Here is a 19,701-nt window from a genome sequence, read left to right as displayed (position 1 = left end):
TTTGCAGACCTATAACAAAACATGTTTGTTGCAGTGGCAGCTTGGTTATGATTGTCTGCATTTCACAGACTTCTATCTTCCCTGCGTGGACATAAAAATAAAACAAAGTGTTCATGATTAATATAGCTGTTGTTTTAGTTAAAGATATATCGTGCTCAACTTGTAATGGTTCTGGTACCGTTTTAACTATACACTTTTTTACATTTTGGTTCCGTTTCAGCCATATAGCCACATATTTTCGTGCCGTTTCATTCAACGCTAGATTCCGTTTTGTCCATTGGTTTTGGTGCCGTTTTAGCCAACGTTAGAATCTGTGTTGGCCAATTTGGTTCCAATTTCACTTGAAGCCGATTTAGCTCGGTTCCGTTTTCGCTATAACCCATACAGATAGTAGTTTTATTTGTATTTATGTAACTTTTCTCGCAGAAGAACTTTATACAATTTTAGAGCGCTTTTGCGATACAAAAACAATAATAATCATGTTTTGTGTATCTTTCTGCTTTGAACAATATGGAAATTAATAATGAAAATTATATTAAGAAACAAGTCATTCAACTTAAGCAAATCAATGGTGTAACAAGACAAGCATTCCTTGATGAAGTATACCCGAAAGTATGTGATACCGTTCTATTCACTATTGACGTATTGTCCGAACCAAATTGTTAACAACTACAAAAAAGTACTCTCCTACCTTTAATTGCCGTTAGATTACCTCCAAAGTTTGTCCAGAAACAAATAGCAAAAAAACACACTATAAATATACAGATTCCACACATGAGACTGCAACGATGTCGCTGACATTGTCTTTGCTGAAATTGCATAGGGAAAAATACATGCAGTTTTCTGCCGTCTGCCATGTTGCTTGTTTACGGAATACTCTTAAAGAAGACCTTTAGATATTAGGAAAGTGTACCGCCCGTTCCCCCCATTAGTTATCGATCTAAAGAGGGATTTTTTGATGGGGTATATATATCCCTAACCCTAACCCTAACCCTAACCCTAACCCTAACTAATATCATCATGCTACAAAACGACAAAAAAAAAAAGAAGGAAACATTAATAAACTATTATAAATGATGGGGGGAACGGGTGGAGCTCTTGCCTAGATATTAAGCTGAAATTTTGTGTATAGGTTTATCACATACGGACATACTGTTACAGATCAAGTGTAACTTTCATGCAATCATGGTCATTTATCCACTTTTCAGAGTTATGGCCCTTGAATTTAGGAGATACAAAAACTTGTTGGGCCCGTTAGGGGACATGTATTGCTTTAGCAGTACTCTGAAAATGCTTGTTTATTTTTTGTTTATTCAGTTATTGTCTGACTCGCTGTTACCGCAGGCTCACAGTTTCCGAATTATGGGCTATTTTTTTAATAAACATTTGGAAGTGCCTTCTAGTCTCTGTGGGGCGGAACGTATCCCAGTGATAAGGCATTTGCTTGATGCATGGTAGGTGTGGGATCAATCCCAGTCGGTGGGCCCATTGGCCGATTGGGCTCTTTCTTGTTCCGGCTAGTGCACCACAACTGGTACAACAAAGGCCATGGTATGTACCACCCTGTCTGTGGGATGGTGCATATAAAAGACTCCTTGCTGCTAATCGAAAAGAGTAGCCCATGAAGTGTCGACAGTGTCAATATCCACATACGGTCCTTACGCCATATAACCGTAAATAAAATGTGTTGAGTGCGTCTTTTTCTAGTGTTTGTTGACATATGCAAATAAACAGAAGGAAGACTGTTTTTGACAAATCAGTATGAAATGTTTGTTCACCTGTAAGTTAAAAAAACAAATGTGTATTATATGCCCCATTTTCACAAACCTTGAGATGGCAATTGACCCCCCTCTCAGTAGCCAAATTGGCCATTGGTTAATTTTTACCAAAAATGTCTAATGAAATTTGCAAGTGGCTAAAATTTTGACTGAGCCATTTTCTGTCTTCTGATGTAAACAAACGGTTACATAATCTTATCTGACACCTCAAATATAATAATACTACCAAATATTCAATTAGCGTAATAGCGATCTCGCGACTGGTAATGAGAAACAGTGTCATCCAGAATAGGCCTTCTGCGTAATGATGTTTGCGTATTTTAATAATTACTGTTATTAATTTTAACAGCATGTGTTCTTCTTATATTCTTCTGCGTTCAAGCTATAGTTGATCATGCTTTAGATTTGGAGTTGTGGTGATAAAAACCACTGTCTCCGTCAGTCTTCTTTGGAACCCGAAAGCTTGACAGCCAATGTTGCTCCATTCGGCCAGTGCTTTATCCTGGCTTCATTGTAGAGGGGGCAGAATTACATGATGTGCTCTGGGGACTGTGGTCCTGTTTGACACGGACATTCATCGGTGTCTGCCAGTTTCAAGCAGTACATATGGGATCTGAGATGTCAGTGACCGGTTCTTAGCCTGAAAATGGTTGTCTCTTGCTATTTCTCCGGTTGATGGATTGGATCCTTGGTTGAATGGCATGTGTTCAACATTTTTGAAACAAAAGTCTGAAAGATCTGTAGCTTGTTATTTTAACTTTGTAAAGTCTTTGAACCAAAGTAATATAATAAAAACGGACCAATAATGCATGTCAGTTTCAGTACACATGCTAATTCAGTGCCGAAAGACAAGAAGGCTATCCTTGGCTGAGTTCAGTCAGACCGAGCAAAAAATACCCTCTAAAAATAGACAAAACTCGACTCCACAACTGTTACTCCTCAGATACACATATGTTTTTAAAAATATGAGAAATGTATTTTGTGATATTAGAAACACCAGGATGACCAAAAACACTTCGAATGTACAGAAATGAATAATCTAAACAATAAAAGTAAAGTATGATTTCAGTTATCAAAAAAGGGTTATAATAGTAAAAAATATGCCTTAGTGTTTAAAAACTAGGGTCTGTCCTTTTAATGGATACATTGTTATAACTTTTAGAAAGATTATAGTGAGTAAAATTTGACAAAGTACATGAAATGCAGTGTCTGATTTGAAAAGGTTTTAGAAAAACATAACCACCTATAAAGGGCACTTATCATTTATTACATACCTATTCAATCTTACTATAGTGATAAAGACATTTTGAAACCGTGTCATAAATTTATCCTGTATCGCAAATATGTGCAGTCTGGACCGGAACTTTTAAATGGGGAATTCCCTTTTTCTTTTTACTGCAGTTAGTGCCTTTTATTTACTTACGTCATATATGATTTACAAATGACGTCATATTGTATTTGAAACATTACACAAGGCTGCCGCAGAGTATGATTCTTAACGTTAAATTAATCCATGAAAGGAGTTTTGATCATAGATTTAACAAAGTGTTGTGATGATGTTAAATTAAAAACCGTTTTTATATAACTTAAAAGAAAGTATGTAATAAATACAGAACTTCAAATACGTTGTTTTCGTTTCCTATTTATTGCACTCGTTTATTTTGCGAAAGAACATACCACTCGACCGCTACGCGGTCTCGTGGTATATATTCTTGCCCAAAATAAACTTGTGCAATAAATAGGAAGTGAAAACAACATATGTGAAGTTCTGTATATGTATTATTTAGGGCTACCATCAAAATATTTTCTATCAGAAAGCCTAAATGGTTAAACTTTGGAGCATTATCAATTTATCTGTACTGGATAGATATGAAAACATACTTTTTTTATAATCCACAAATATGAAAACATATTTTCTATTTTCCCACAGATATGAAAACATATTTTCTCTTTTTCCACAGATATGAATTTTTTTTTCTCTTTTCCACAGATATGAAAACATATCTTTTATAATCCACAGATATGAAAACATATTTTCTATTTTCCACAGATATGAAAACATATTTTCTATTTTCCCACAGATATGAAAAAATATTTTCTATTTTCCACAGATATGAAAACATATTTTCTATTTTCCACAGATACAAAAACATATTTTCTATTTTCCACATACATAAAAATATTTTTTCTATTTTCCAGCGAGTTCCCATGATTTTCACGGGGTTGGATATTGGTCCTTGCCGTGAGAAATGGACGACAGACTACCTCGCTCAGTTTGGTGGATCAGCTGATGTTAAAATCCACGTTTCAGCATCGCACCAATTAGATTTTATCAACAAGAACTTCTTATACCGGTAACCAAGTATTCAAGTTAACAAATTTTTGTAAAGTTTAGCATAGTGGATGTCAGCTTTGCTGTATATTTAATCAAGTTTTCATTATTCAAATGTATTATTATTTTTTTATTAATTTAAAAGATTATTTTTAGTGTAGTGGATGCTGTATATTTAGTCCAATTTTCATTATTAAAATGTGTTAAAACATTTTTTTTAAAGATGTTTTTTTATAAAGTTTAGCATAGTGGATGTCAGCGTTGGTGTATATTTAATCAAGTTTTTATTATTCAAATGTGGTTTTTTTAAAATTAAAATTAAAAGATTATTTTTGTAAAGTTTAGTGTAGTGGATGCTGTGTATTTAATCCAATTTTATTATTCAAATGTGTAAAAACTTTTTTTTTAAAGATGTTTTTTGTAAAGTTTAATATAGTGGTCGAAGCTTTGCTGTATACTTAATCAATTTCATTATTAAAATGTGTAAAAAAAAAAAAAAAAAAAAAAAAAAGAAGTTTGTTTATGTCAATGTTTGTTGGCAACTAAGGGCAGAAGGCTCAGTCTGAATCCAGCCGTCATGTTTACAATTGAGTGTCGGGTTTCTTCTTGTAGCAATTGGAGCAGGACGTAGCCCAGTGGTAAAGCATTTGCCTGATGTGCTGTCTGTCTATGATCGATCTCAGTCAGTGGGCCCATTGGGATAATTATGTCTCATTGCAGCCATGGGTTTCTTCTCTAAGACTAAATGTCAGAATTACCAAATGTTTGACATACAATAATCAATGATCCAGTAATCAGTGTGCTCTGGTGGTGTCGTTAAACAAAACAAAAACAAAAATATTCCAGCCAGCTACCACAACTGGTGTAACAAAGGCTGAGGTATGTACTGTTCTGTCTGTGGGAAGCAAGGAAATGTTTTATTTAACGATGTACTCAACACATTTTATTTACAGTTATATGTCATCGGACATATGGTTAAGGACCACACAGATATTGAGAGAGGAAACCTGCCATCACCGCTTCATGGGCTACTCTTTCCGATTAGCTGCAAGGGATCTGTTATATGCACCATCCCACAGACAGGATAGTACACACCACAGACTTTGTTACACCAGTTGTGGAGCACTGGCTGGAATGAGAAATAGCCCAATGAGCCCACCGATGGGGATTGATCCTAAATCGATCGCGCATCAGGCGAGCGCTGTACCACTGAGCTACGTCCCGCCCCCTTGTCTGTGGGATGTTCTAATTGGCAAGAGTAGTCCATTAAAGTTACAGTTTCTGGTTACCATATCATAACATCCTGTACAAATGTGAAATACAAGTTCAACTGCACTTTTAAAAAACTCGCGTGTGTTCACTATGAACGGAGATCGTCAAACGTATACGCTTGATTCGTCGCCTGTGCCGCCATAGCTCGGCAAAGCACAAACGACAGCCTGTTGTCAGTTTCAGTTAACACGTGCGTTTGCCGATTTCAAATTGTAGGGTTCGTGTCAAAAAATTAAAAGAGAAATCTTGCGCTGTACGAAGAACGTTAGGTTGAGGATACGGTACTAGAGCCTTTAGTTAAAACTGGTTTGATCTTGACAACGTATTATCGACAGTCGTACCTTCCTATTTCAGAATTGATATTTTATAAAGTGTTAGTAGAACTTTCAAAGTTTAGTTTGTATACTAGTAACACATTAATCATGTATATGTTTTTAAAATAAAATATACTAAAGTAGACAATGAACATTTTCACTTCTTAATTTTACGTGTTAAAATTGACAAATTCAAATAAATATTATTTCGTTTGGAAAGGGTAAAGTTGGGGGGTGGTGGTTGTTTAACGACATCAAAGATAAAGCATATTGGTTTAATAATCATCCGACCCCATACAACCGTAAATAAAATGTGTTGAGTACGTCGTTAAATAAAACATATCCTATCCTTCCTTCCATCTGCTGTTGGATGTCTAACATTTGGTAATTTTGATATATGATCTTAGAGAGGAATCAGGTGCATGTGCAGGGAGAGGGTATTGGAGGTCGAAACCCTTACTTGCCCAAGCTTAAAAAAATTGAAATGTATTTTTTTGGGGAGAATGGCCCCATATAAACTTCGCTTAACACAGTCTATAACCCCAACCCCGCTGAAATCCCAGCACACGTGCCTTGGAAACCCACTACATCTTTTTTTAGCAAGGGATTGTTTATATGTACCATCCCACAGACAGGATATCACATACCGTGGTCTTTTTGTTTACCCGCCGATGGGGATCGATCCTAGACTGACCGCGCATTTCCAAACAACACCTTTTTAGGTCTAAGTAATCAATAAAAATAACATATAGTCTTGAAAATTTTTACGTAAATTGAACACAATGCCCTCTTCCTCTACCCCTAGAGTGTTACGTAATTAGTAACACCCCGTTACATGTAACGCGTATGCCAACAGCTGGCCACTGTCAAAATTTCAAGGCAAATCCCCCACTCACCGACCCCTGGAAAGGCGTTGTACGATACCTCTATGGATATAAATATGTTTTGGAGATATGAGACGACCCCTCAATCAAGACAGTTAAATTTGTTCAAAAATTGCGAAATCTCACGTGATCTCTTGTTGGGGAATTCTAAACTTGTGATAAGCCAATGAAAACCGAGATCGGTACGAGCCCGTCAAAAGTGTTCCACTTTCAAAATCATGGCTTTGTTTTTGACCTGTATAAGTCAGCGTAGTGAAACCAGTGTGGAGTGCGGTGTCATATATGCACCAAACGTAATTGGATTTTCTGTTCTGTATGCTTAAATAATAAAAATATTCCAGGGAATGTAGTTTTGACATTGTAGATGATCATTTGGACATCATAACTTTACAGTTTTTAAAGCTATGTACACTTTTGTCTTATCCTCAGAAAACAAAGAACACTCAAGATATTACATTATACATAGAACATATTTTTGGGAGCAAAGTGACTTCATAAATCTTTTTCTTCTTTTTTTTCTTTTTCTTTTTAAACAAAAATTGGTTGTTTGTATGTGAATTGCACATTATGAAATATTATAAATTTAAATACATTTTCATGATGAATTATATTTTTATAAATTTCAAATAATTACACATTTGGCTAAAATCCAAATAATTAGCGATTGCTGGTAATAATCATTACAGTTTTGTTTTAACAGGTCTCTCCCATTTGACAAGTTTGTGAGGAGAGCTGCTAACGAAGATAAGCAGTTTTTCCTGTGTGAGGTGAAATATAACATTTATTACTGGTATGACATACAGGGCTTTATACATCTCACTGATTTGGGAACACCAGAGACTTGTCTTTTCTGAGTGCTGGAAGGTCGGTTTAGTTCAGTTCTGTCATTAACAACTGCTGGAGAGTTGTCAATACCGTATTTGACCGGAAATAAGCCCAGGGGGCCAAGACAACTCATTGTGAGCTTAGCATGGGGTGGGCTTATTCCCAGACAAGGGGCCAGTTTTGTTGAAATTTTTTTTAATAATAATAATTAAAATAAATAACAATACTTAAATGAACTAGGAAGAAAACAAAAAACGTTCAGTAGCACATCTATTAATTAGTGTTCCATTTGTTATTAATAAATAATAATTGTTTATTAAATTGTGGTTTTTTTACTAGTATCTAAACACACCTTCTATGTCACAATTACTTACCAGTGCTGTTTATTTACATCCAAAATTAATGCTGAGAAGACTTAAAACAACAGCAATTAACAACAAACTCAATAGCGTATACACACGTTTCTGACACAGGCAGCCAGCTTACACTACAAAGAATTGTCAATCTAAGGTCATTGTTCTTAGCCAATCAGAATAAGGTATTTGCTTAATTATCATTAACTGCGGACCCAGTGTGGTGGTAAAAATAGACATTGGTTTTCATTTTAGTTCATACTTGGGCACTTCAGAGAAATACTGCAGGCATGAAATTGAAAACAATGTTACACACTGTTATTGTTAGACTGCTAAATCTCACTGGTGGTAAAATATTGTGTTACATTTGTGTTTAATTATCTGCAGGAGGTATGACCTTTTAAATTAACTTTGAGCAAACTTGCAATTTCATGTTATTTATAAGGTGACGAAGTTGGGGATGGGCTTATTTACGAATGAGGGCCTAATTTCTTAAATGCTATCAAAACGGAGGTGGGCTTATTCAAAGACATGGGCTTATTTCCGGTCAAATACGGTACTCGGAAATGTATTTCAAGTTATTTTAATCTAATTAAACTTAACATTTCAGTGGTTTTAAGGTGAAATACATGTATTTCAATTTTGATGCAGTCTAAAGCCCTTAGCATATATATAAGTCAACACGCTGTATAAATACATTTATCCGACAATCACTGTACATATACATTGGCAAAATATAGGTCACGTGACATAAGCTCGACTAGACTCAGGTATTTCAGAGTAGATTTTCAATAAACATACTCTTTAAATCATTTGTTGAAGTACAGTAAATACAAATAACTTTTAGTTTTGCGATAACAATACAGAACATGTATATTTATTTTTGAATTAGAGTTTAGAAACGCTTTTCTAATGTGACAGGATGTAGCCAGTGTCTTACAAATAATAATGTCATGTATCTTATATGACGTCATACGGCAAACGCCTTGCTAGGTTGACAATACCCGATTTGTGTATGCAAAACGGGAATAAATAATGATTTTCCGAATATTCCTGTAGAATTGCAGGATAAAAGAAATAACTGGTTACTGTCTTAAGATGTTGGCGTTATCCTGCAAAGGTTTGCAGGATAAAGCCGATATCTTAAAGACAGTAACCAGTTATTCCCTATATCTATTTCAAGATACGTCCTGCCCCATATGGAAAATGGATCATAGTAAGAAAAAGGAAAAAATATTTTGGAATATACAGTGAAACTCCCCAAGACCGGACCCTCTCTAAACTGGAATTCTCTCAACACTGATCATTTTCCACAGTCCCGTGATTTTCGCATCTTTTAAAAATGGAAACCTCTGTAAACTGAACACTGGACGATTTTTTCAGTCCCAAAGTGTTCCTTTAGTGTAAACTGAACCTATGAAAACTGGACGTTCAAACCGTTATCAATCATTATGGCACCACTAATTGCTCAGAATGTCACTTCGGTTGGCCATGGTTCCCACGGTCTTGAAAAGTGATTGAATTTACGAGTTTGAAATGAAAAGTGCTTATTTTCACTTTTTGGGGAAAAAGTCCTTGAAAAATCCTTGAAAAGTGCAAAAATGCTTGAATTTCATGTCATTTTAACCAGAAATTACGGAACAAACTCGAAAGAAATTTAGCATTTTTACTTCCGTGTTCGCACTTTCATTCCAGCAGTCGCGACGTTCCGCGACCCGAATGTACTTGGCCCATTCCGGGACAAATGCTATGTTCCGAATGTGTCAGCCGAGATTTACCGATTATTGACGAGTGTAATAGCCTCATTTTGAGAACTGCAAACAATAGTCAGGCGAAATGACACGGAATCACTTAGATTTTGAAGTTTTTGCAAGCACATGTTCAAATTTAAACATGCCTAGTGGAAAGTGTGTTTTTAACAAAACATGGTGTCGAAAATATGTGTGGATCAGAGAGTAAGGACGTGTCAAAGGCCACGTATTCCTATTGTCGCAAGGATATTAACATTGGCGCCATAGGCGAGCGTGCACTCAAATCGCACGGAAAACAGCGAAAAGCACAGAAAAAACAAAGCGGATACTGCAAGCTTCAGCATAGCTCAGTTATTCAAGTCTGAGAAAGTACTGTCTATATAAACATACATTTTCTATTAAAAAACATTGTTCGAAAAGGCTGGTTAAGCTTTGTATTTATGGTTCTTGAAAACATAAGGTACACATGTAGGTCCTTGAAAAGTCCTTGAATTTTATGGGTCCTTGCCTGTATGAACCATGTTGGCTTACCTGACTGTGAACTTGGGTAGTGTAATATGCGCATGTTCGGGTCACCCGACACAAGGTTATCGCCGTTGAACGTGGCTGGGCACAGCTGGCAAATAACAATTAAGCAATTAAAGATCAGTTGACAGCTTTGATATTTAAGTAACTAGTGTACACACGAGTTGTGTTTATTTGCAGCCTTGTTGTAAATTTAGTTGAGATAGGCTGAGTTAGGGTTTGGGTTAGGTGTTTTTAAATTATGAATGTGATTGAAGGCTCTTAACATATATATTCCTTGACAAACATATCTCATGATTTGCTTCAAAGATTGACAGAACAACAATGAATTTAATCCACTGCCTGCATATTGTTTAAATTTGTTTTCATTTTGACTTGACTTGAAACTATTTTAACATGCCCCTGTACATGTACCACTAAGGTTTCAGGCATTTCCCTCCCGGGCCCTGTCTCTGGATAGTCAGGGACTTGACCCGAGACAGAACCTTTCCTTTTAAAAACCTTTATTTAGCAAAATAAAGAGTAACTGGTTTTGTGTGGTTGAATAGATGTCAGTGGCATTTCATTTCCTATTGATTTTCAAGATGTCGGAACATTGAACTATTACTCGATGATTAACTTCTAACTTTGAAAATTTATCTAAATCAACATTAAGGTCACCAAGTGAAAACTTTAGTGTGTGAAAATCAACTGTTGGAGATATCATCAAGGAACAATATGAACCCCTGCAAACTGGACACCTCTGAAGACCAGACATTTCATTTGGTCAGGTGGGTGTCCGGTTTAGAGGGGCTTCACTGTGTGTGTGTGTGTGTGTGTGTGTGTATATATATGTGTGTGGATATATATATATATATATATATATATGTAGGTAGGTAGGTAGGTAGGTAGGTATCAAACGGTATTGTTTACATTGTTTGAAATTGTAACAATAGCTTTTCAGTTGTGTACAAAATGACACTTCCAATAGCCGATGATTAATTAATCAATGTGCTCTAGTGGTGTTGTTAAACAAAACAGCTTTAACTTTAAAATGAATTACTGCCATCATTTAAGTTCTAATAATGTTTTTTCTTCCAGAATGAATGTTATTACTTAAGAGCTCTTGGTGACGATCCTCGGAAAGACATTGCGAAGATCGACAAACAGTTTCCAAGACTAGCACAGGACATAGTCTTTCCAGACTTCTTCGATGGAGACTCAGTCTTTTCAAGCGTTTTTCGCATTGCAAGTGCCAAGGTTCAGCTGTGGACACATTATGATGTAACTATGCAAAGTGGTTTCTTAAAGGGACACGCCCTAGTTTCAACCCGTGAAAATTAACACTAAGTTTAGTTAAAGGGACAGACCCTAGTTTCAACCCGTGAAAATTAACACTAAGTTTAGTTAAAGGGACACGCCCTAGTTTCAACCCGTGAAAATTAACACTAAGTTTAGTTAAAGGGACACGCCCTAGTTTCAACCCGTGAAAATTAACACTAAGTTTAGTTAAAGGGACATGCCCTAGTTTCAACCCCGTGAAAATTAACACTAAGTTTAGTTAAAGGGACACGCCCTAGTTTCAACCCGTGAAAATTAACACTAAGTTTAGTTAAAGGGACAGACCCTAGTTTCAACCCGTGAAAATTAACACTAAGTTTAGTTAATCTACAAACCTGTAACACATTAGGATAAAGTTACAGTTGAGTGAAACATGAGTCTGTGACTTTAAAATGGTGAAATACCCTCTAAAAATCGACTAAAACTCGACTCCATAACTGTTACTTCTCAAACACATGTGCATTTTTAAAAATATGATAAATGCATTTTGTGATTGTTATGAGTCAGTAATTTTGTAAAGGACTTAATAAGATGTTTAATTTTAACAAAATTTAATAACAAAAATAACACATACATAAATTCAATATTAATAAATCCCCACCCTTTCCCAACTAAATATAATGTCCTTCGCTGTTCTTCATCTGTATCTCTAATACTTCCTCTGGTATCTCTGGCATGAATACCCCCACACACTCACACACACAACCACTAAGCCAGGCAAGAAACCAGCCGATTTCGCCCAGGTCCAGCCTGCCATCCTGCTCCAACCACCACGTCCGCCAATACACCACACGGCTAAGCTCAGGAACAGCCCGCCCCTTGACCAACACTGCCACGCCGGGTCATCAGTCGTGGGGGTAATTCATCATAAAGTCCATGGTCCCCTAGGCTTAGCTGTAAAGACACCAGTTACTCTCTGCCAGAGTGGTCTGCCCTTGTTTCACCGCCCCTTGGTACCCTTGCTGCTAATGAAAAAGATTTCCTGTCCTGGACAGAGGAGCCGACACCTGCGCCCATGACAGGCTTGTGCTACAACAGCTTGTTCTGAATGTGCATGTTAAACTCTATGACCTGACCTGACCTGACCTGACCTGACCTGACCTGATCAAAACGAGGAGCCAATGGAGTGGCAATAACTTGTTTTTCTCTGTGTAGTTTTTAATCATATGTCTCACACCATAAGGCTGTAAATTAAAATGTGTTGAGTGTGTCATTAATTAAAACATTTCTTTCTTGTTCTTGTTGCCAGGTTATGGACAATCTTCTCATACAAGTAACGGGCAGAAAAAGAGTTGTGCTCTTCAGTCCAAAAGAGGTAGAAAACCTCTATATTGTTGGTAAGTGAAGGAATTTCCACCCGCACACCCCACACACACAATGAAGATGAATTTAATTCTTTACATTAACTGTGCATATGCAGTAGGTAGGATTTACTTGGAATTTTTTTTTTTTAATTTTTTTTTAACCTCAGAGATGTGAGAGGTTACTGCTCACCTTCTTTCTTCCCAAGTCGAACAAAGGCTTTCAAATGGCATATTCCTGGATTGGACAAAACTGGCCAATCACAGCAAAGCTGACGAACTTCAGCCGAAGGAATGTACTGTGCACGAATACTACTTGCGATCGCGCAATACTACTTTTGTTTGTTTGTTTTTTACATTGTTTTTTTTTTTTTTGGGGGGGGGGGGGGGGGGGTAGATGAAATGGACAAGCATATTTACGCATTTCTGTGTACCTCTCACATCCCTGTAACCTGAATTTTTAAGATGTATAAAAAATTAAATAATACATTGAGATTGGTTTGATATCATTTATCTTGCAACTTGTAGTTATAGGATATTAAAAGAGCTTTCATTTCTTATCAACTGGCCTCGGTGGCGTCGTGACAGGCCATCGGTCTACAGGCTGGTAGGTACTGGGTTCGGATCCCAGTCGAGGCATGTGATTTTTAATCCAGATACCGACTCCAAACCCTGAGTGAGTGCTTCGCAAGGCTCAATGGGTAGGTGTAAACCACTTGCACCGACCAGTGATCCATAACTGGTTCAACAAAGGCCATGGTTTGTGCTATCCTGCCTGTGGGAAGCGCAAATAAAGATCCCTTGCTGCTAATCGGAAGAGTAGCCCATGTAGTGGCGACAGCGGGTTTCCTCTTAAAATCTGTATGGTCCTTAACCATATGTCTGACGCCATATAACCGTAAATAAAATGTGTTGAGTGCGTCGTTAAATAAAACATTTCTTTCTTTCTTTCTTTCATTTCTTATCATGTTTTAAGTCCCAAGTGAAATAATTTTAAATTGTTACGAGCTTTAGCGAGTGACAATGAAAATTATTTCACGAGGGACATAAACATGATACGAAATGATAGTGAGTTTAATATCCTATTTATTACTCATAATCGATCTTAATTTATATCACTCGACTTGTTTCGTTGACTTTCCTGTAAAGTTGTAGTGCGCCAATTAATGACATCATCATGTTGCGTCAAAAGTATTACGTCCCACGTATTACTTTGATATGTACCAAGATATTTTTAACCATAAGCGTTTTAAAAAAACATATCCAACTCTCTTTTTCACTCATTAGATGTTTTTAAACAATTCATAAAAAAAAGAAGCATCAAACGGCTACTTGTGCAGTATTCTTTATACATGAATATTCATATATTATACACCGATTAAGCCGTGCTGCATGTAATGTTATGCTTTCCAATGACACAGGGCAGGACATACCTCAGTGGTAAAGTTCTCGGCTGATGCACGGCTCGGACCAGGATCAACTCCCATAGGATGATCTCTAGTCTCTCGGCAGCATATAATTCTGGTGAAAAGTGTGCCCCTTTCTGTTTTTTAGGGGGGGGGGGGGGGGATGTAGCCCAGTGGTAAAGCGCTTGCTTGATGCGCATTTGGTTTGGGATCGATCCCCATCGGTGGACCCATTGGGCTATTTCTCGTTCCAGCCAGTGCACCACAACTGGTGTAACAAAGGCCGTGGTATGTACTATTCTGTCTGTGGGATGGTGCATATGAAAGATCCCATGCTGCTAATCGAAAAGAGTAGCCCATGAAGTGGCGACAGCGGGTTTCCACTCTCACTCTATATCTGTGTGGTCCTTAACCATATGTCCGACGCCGTATAACTGTCAATAAAATGTGTTGAGTGTGTCGTTAAATAAAACATTTCCTTCTTTAGGCGACAAATCACAAGTATTGGACATTGATAATCCTGACCTAACACAGTTCCCTAAATTCGCCAACGTTCAGAGATACGAAGGGATGTTAAATTCAGGAGACATTCTCTTTATTCCAGGTATGTGAAATTTCTTAAACCATATTAAATTCAGGAGACATTATTTATTCTAGGTAACTATGTTAAATCTTTTAAAGCATAACATATCAAGATATACTACGATATGCATTTGTTTTCTTTGATGCACAGTCACTCTAGGATCAATCCCCATCGGTGGGCAGATTGGGCTATTTCTCATTCCAGCCAATGCACTACGACTGGCATATCAAAGGCTGTGATATGTGCTATCCTGTATGTGGGATGGTGCATATAAAAAGACTCCTTGCTATTAGTGGAAAAATGTGGCACATTTCCTCTTAGACTAAATGTCAGCATTACCAAATATTTTGATATCCTATAGCCGATGATTAATAAATCAATGTGCTCTAGTGGTGTCATTAAACAAAACAAATGTTTTAACTAGGTTCCTGTAACAAATCTTATAATCGGCAAATCCACATTATCTAGCAAGTTGACTGGATTTGGCCGACAAACAAGTTGCACAGCAAACTTGTCAAAAATATCCGCCCGACATATCGTTATCAATTCTGTTGGTCTTTCACTTGTAAATTAAATTATTTGTGGGTATATAAATGGAGTTGAAGCTATATATAATTGTTAGATTTCAACGCAAAAGTTCTTAAATAATTTTAGCAGTAAGCTGCCATTATGAAACTTTAGAGATAGCATCTTTAATGTTGTGAGGTGTCATTGAGCTAATATTAGTTTTCTTTTTCTTTCCAGCTCTTTGGTTTCACAATATCATCTCTCTGGAGTTTGGTGTCGCGGTTAATGTTTTCTGGAGGCATCTTCCGAAAGAAGTTTACGATCATAAGGACGTGTACGGAAATCGAGACCCACTTCCTGCGGCCAGGGCGACACAGATCGTCGACAGAGCATTAAAGACCCTCGAAGAATTACCCCGAGAATACGCAGATTTCTATGCAAGACTTTTGATAGAACGCATAAAAAGAAAGGCCTTCACAGACGATTCTTTTACTGACAAATCATGATAATTGTGGAAAGTAGAAGTTAACTGGTATATATCAAAGACCATGGTATGTGCCATCCTGTCTCAAAAGTATTATTGTATGTAAACTTAATGAACCAGGTCAAGAAAATTTGGGGTTTTTTTTTTCATTGGAGCTAATCTCAAGAATTGTGGAAAAATCTATAGGATTTTCATCTTTATGCAAGTACAATGTACAACCTGGGATAGTGATGTCACATACCATAACTCAGGGGTGGGAATTCTCCTCAGGTCAGCTGTTTTCCTCTCATGGAACATTGCGTTTCCTCACATTTTAATCATCCTTTCCTCCAAAATGTGTCAGATGGCACAGATTTTAACCTAGGATTTCAAGCATTTCCCCTCTAGATTTCCTCTCTTTTTTACAGGTCACCATTTCCCACTCCTGATAACTACATGTAGGTCACTGCAACCTACTTTTCACAATAACTGAAACCCATGATGGTGGAAATTAGAAGTTAAAAAAGTGATAACAAAAATATTAAATACTATTCAGAAAAGAGGGGTTTACAAGCATGAATGAAAATGACAGGTAAAATATCAACCAGAAAAAAGTGTATTTTTCAAAAGTAATGGGCGGAATCTTCCCCTGAGCCAACCAATGACTCATGACTGGTTTATCAAAGGCTGCAGTATTTGCCATCCTGTCTGCAAAAGTCTGACAATATTGCATGTAAGCTTTATTAAAAAAACAAAAACAGGACAAGAATTTGTAACTTTTTTTTTCATTGTCACTGAAAGCTAGAATTGAGGGTAAATTCAGAGGATTGTCATCTCAGTCCAAAAACTTTATTTTATTTAATATCTTTTTTCTCTTCTCTTTTCTTTCACATTAACTTTGCCTGTCCTTAAAAACACAGTGATTTAATTCTGACACTTTTTATGTGTCTGGTCTTTGATAAATCCTATTACGATATGGTGTTGTCCATCTGTCTGTCCTGCACATTTTTTTTCTTTTCTAAGGCACATCTTCCTTATTAATTGATAGGATCATCAAATCTTGCCTGCGAGTACAACTTGGGATGGTACTGTGTCGTGTATCATTCTACGACCTACTTTCATGCATAACTGCACATTAAAGAAAAGCCATGCCTGGACCACATCATCCTGGACCACATCATCCTGGACCACATCATCCTGGACCACGTCAGCCTGGACCACATCAGCCTGGACCACATCAGCCTGGACCACGTCAGCCTGGACCACGTCAGCCTGGACCACGTCAGCCTGGACCACGTCAGCCTGGACCACGTCAGCCTGGACCACATCAGCCTGGACCACGTCATCCTGGACCACGTCAGCCTGGACCACGTCAGCCTGGACCACGTCCTGGACCACGTCAGCCTGGACCACGTCAGCCTGGACCACGTCATCCTGGACCACGTCATCCTGGACCACGTCAGCCTGGACCACGTCAGCCTGGACCACATCATCCTGGACCACATCATCCTGGACCACATCAGCCTTCACAATTCATACTGGATCATCAAACCTTGTATTAAAGTACAATTTGCGATGGAGGTGTTACTACATCACTGCAACCCTTTCCATGGTTGTAGATAATAAACCGTCTGCTATTACTAGGTTAAAGTTTGTTTTGTTTAACAACACATTTTCCCGTTAGTAGCAAGGGATCTCTCATATGCACCATCCCATAGACCGGACAGCACATACCACAGTCTTTGACTGGAATGAGAAATAGCCCAATTTATATATTTATATATTAATTATAGGCTATTGGATGTCGAACATTTGGTCATTCTGACATATACATGTAATATTAGAGAGAAAACCCGCTTCATTTTTTTTTATTAGTAGCATGAGATATTTTACATGCATCAACCCACAGACAGGATAACACATACCACAGCCCTTGATATACATTACCAGTCGTATACTGGCTGAAATGAAAAATAGCTGAATGGGCCCACCAAAGGGGATCGATCTTAGACTGACCGCGCGTCGGGCAAATGTTTTACCACTATTACTAGCCCAAAGTTCCTCATAGGACCATTTGATTGGTTCCTGACATGACCATTTGGTTGGTTCCTGACATGACCATTTGGTTGGTTCATGACAGGACCATTTGATTGGTTCCTGACAGGACCATTTGGTTTCCCGTAACACACATAAACCAGTCTAGTGGATGTTTTTCTGCTTGGTCTGGCTGAACTCCGCCCAGGTTACCCAGACCTATTTTTCACTGTTTTAGACAACTGACCTTTTATCACAGATAAATCACATCATTTGTCTACATTCTGAACATCACATATAAATCACATCATTTGTCTACATTCTGAACATCACAGATAAATCACATCATTTGTCTACATTCTGAACATCACAGATAAATCACATCATTTGTCTACATTCTGAACATCATAGGTTTTCTTCACATCAGAGAGGCCGGGATATGGACCAGTGGTAAAGTACAGTCGGTTTGGGATCGATCCCCTTCGGTAGGCCCCATTGGGCTATTTCTCATTCCAGCCAGTGCACCACGACTGCTATATCGAAGGCCATGGTTTCCTCGCTAGAGTGTATGTCAGAATTATCAAATGTTTGACATACAGTGATTAATAAATCAATGTGATCTAGGAAGTGTGAACAGCTATAAGGAGCTACATCAAGGAGGAGGAAATGTTTGACATACAGTGATTAATAAATCAATGTGATCTAGGAAGTGTGAACAGCTATAAGGAGCTACATCAAGGAGGAAATGTTTGACATACAGTGATTAATAAATCAATGTGATCTAGGAAGTGTGAACAGCTATAAGGAGCTACATCAAGGAGGAGGAAATGTTTGACATACAGTGATTAATAAATCAATGTGATCTAGGAAGTGTGAACAGCTATAAGGAGCTACATCAAGGAGGAAATGTTTGACATACAGTGATTAATAAATCAATGTGATCTAGGAAGTGTGAACAGCTATAAGGAGCTACATCAAGGAGGAGGAAATGTTTGACATACAGTGATTAATAAATCAATGTGATCTAGGAAGTGTGAACAGCTATAAGGAGCTACATCAAGGAGGAAATGTTTGACATACAGTGATTAATAAATCAATGTGATCTAGGAAGTGTGAACAGCTATAAGGAGCTACATCAAGGAGGAAATGTTTGACATACAGTGATTAATAAATCAATGTGATCTAGGAAGTGTGAACAGCTATAAGGAGCTACATCAAGGAGAAGGAAATGTTTGACATACAGTGATTAATAAATCAATGTGATCTAGGAAGTGTGAACAGCTATAAGGAGCTACATCAAGGAGGAGGAAATGTTTGACATACAGTGATTAATAAATCAATGTGATCTAGGAAGTGTGAACAGCTATAAGGAGCTACATCAAGGAGGAGGAAATGTTTGACATACAGTGATTAATAAATCAATGTGATCTAGGAAGTGTGAACAGCTATAAGGAGCTACATCAAGGAGGAGGAAATGTTTGACATACAGTGATTAATAAATCAATGTGATCTAGGAAGTGTGAACAGCTATAAGGAGCTACATCAAGGAGGAGGAAATGTTTGACATACAGTGATTAATAAATCAATGTGATCTAGGAAGTGTGAACAGCTATAAGGAGCTACATCAAGGAGGAGGAAATGTTTGACATACAGTGATTAATAAATCAATGTGATCTAGGAAGTGTGAACAGCTATAAGGAGCTACATCAAGGAGGAAATGTTTGACATAGTGATTAATAAATCAATGTGATTTAGGAAGTGTGAACAGCTATAAGGAGCTACATCAAGGAGGAGGAAATGTTTTATTTAACAACACACTCAACATATTTTATTGATGGTTATATGGCGTCAGACATGGTTAAGGACCACACAGATATTGAGAGAGGAAACCCACCATTGCCACTTCATGGACCACTCTTTTCGATTAGCAGCAAGGGATCTTTTATATGCACCATCTCAGACAGGATAGTACATAACACAGACTTTGTTACACGAGTCGTGGTGCACTGGCTGAAACGAGAAATAGCCCAATGGACCCACCGACAGGGATCGA

The 19,701-nt window shown here is 37.5% G+C and overlaps 1 protein-coding gene across 3 annotated transcripts; it reads left to right on the top strand.

Annotated features, from left to right (window-relative positions):
• The first annotated feature begins 413 nt into the window (after positions 1-413).
• On the top strand, positions 414-17,254 carry LOC121387697 (tRNA wybutosine-synthesizing protein 5-like). 3 transcript variants are annotated; one of them, XM_041518890.1, is made up of 8 exons: positions 414-612; positions 3,978-4,132; positions 7,281-7,347; positions 11,115-11,297; positions 12,604-12,691; positions 14,549-14,665; positions 15,389-15,683; positions 16,663-17,254. In XM_041518890.1, exons 1-7 carry the CDS (start codon positions 511-513, stop codon positions 15,655-15,657), a joined length of 981 nt encoding a protein of 326 aa, XP_041374824.1. In that variant the 5' UTR covers positions 414-510; the 3' UTR covers positions 15,658-15,683; positions 16,663-17,254. The 3 variants fall into 3 exon arrangements, with proteins under 3 accessions (XP_041374824.1, XP_041374823.1, XP_041374822.1); XM_041518889.1 differs by having other exon boundaries at positions 15,389-15,702; XM_041518888.1 differs by lacking the exon at positions 16,663-17,254 and having other exon boundaries at positions 15,389-16,375.
• Positions 17,255-19,701: the final 2,447 nt, after the last annotated feature.

This window comes from Gigantopelta aegis, chromosome 13 (genome assembly GCF_016097555.1).
Source record: "Gigantopelta aegis isolate Gae_Host chromosome 13, Gae_host_genome, whole genome shotgun sequence".
Lineage (NCBI taxonomy): Eukaryota > Metazoa > Mollusca > Gastropoda > Neomphalida > Peltospiridae > Gigantopelta > Gigantopelta aegis.
This window is presented reverse-complemented; position numbering and strand designations above follow the sequence as displayed.

Bases quoted from the DNA above. Each gene is read 5' to 3' on its own strand.
- LOC121387697 (XM_041518890.1), top strand. From the start codon at position 511: ATGGAAATTAATAATGAAAATTATATTAAGAAACAAGTCATTCAACTT. The intron at 7,348-11,114 runs GTGAAATATAAC...TTTTTCTTCCAG, and splicing joins AGCAGTTTTTCCTGTGTGAG to AATGAATGTTATTACTTAAG. The intron at 14,666-15,388 runs GTATGTGAAATT...TTTTCTTTCCAG, and splicing joins AGACATTCTCTTTATTCCAG to CTCTTTGGTTTCACAATATC.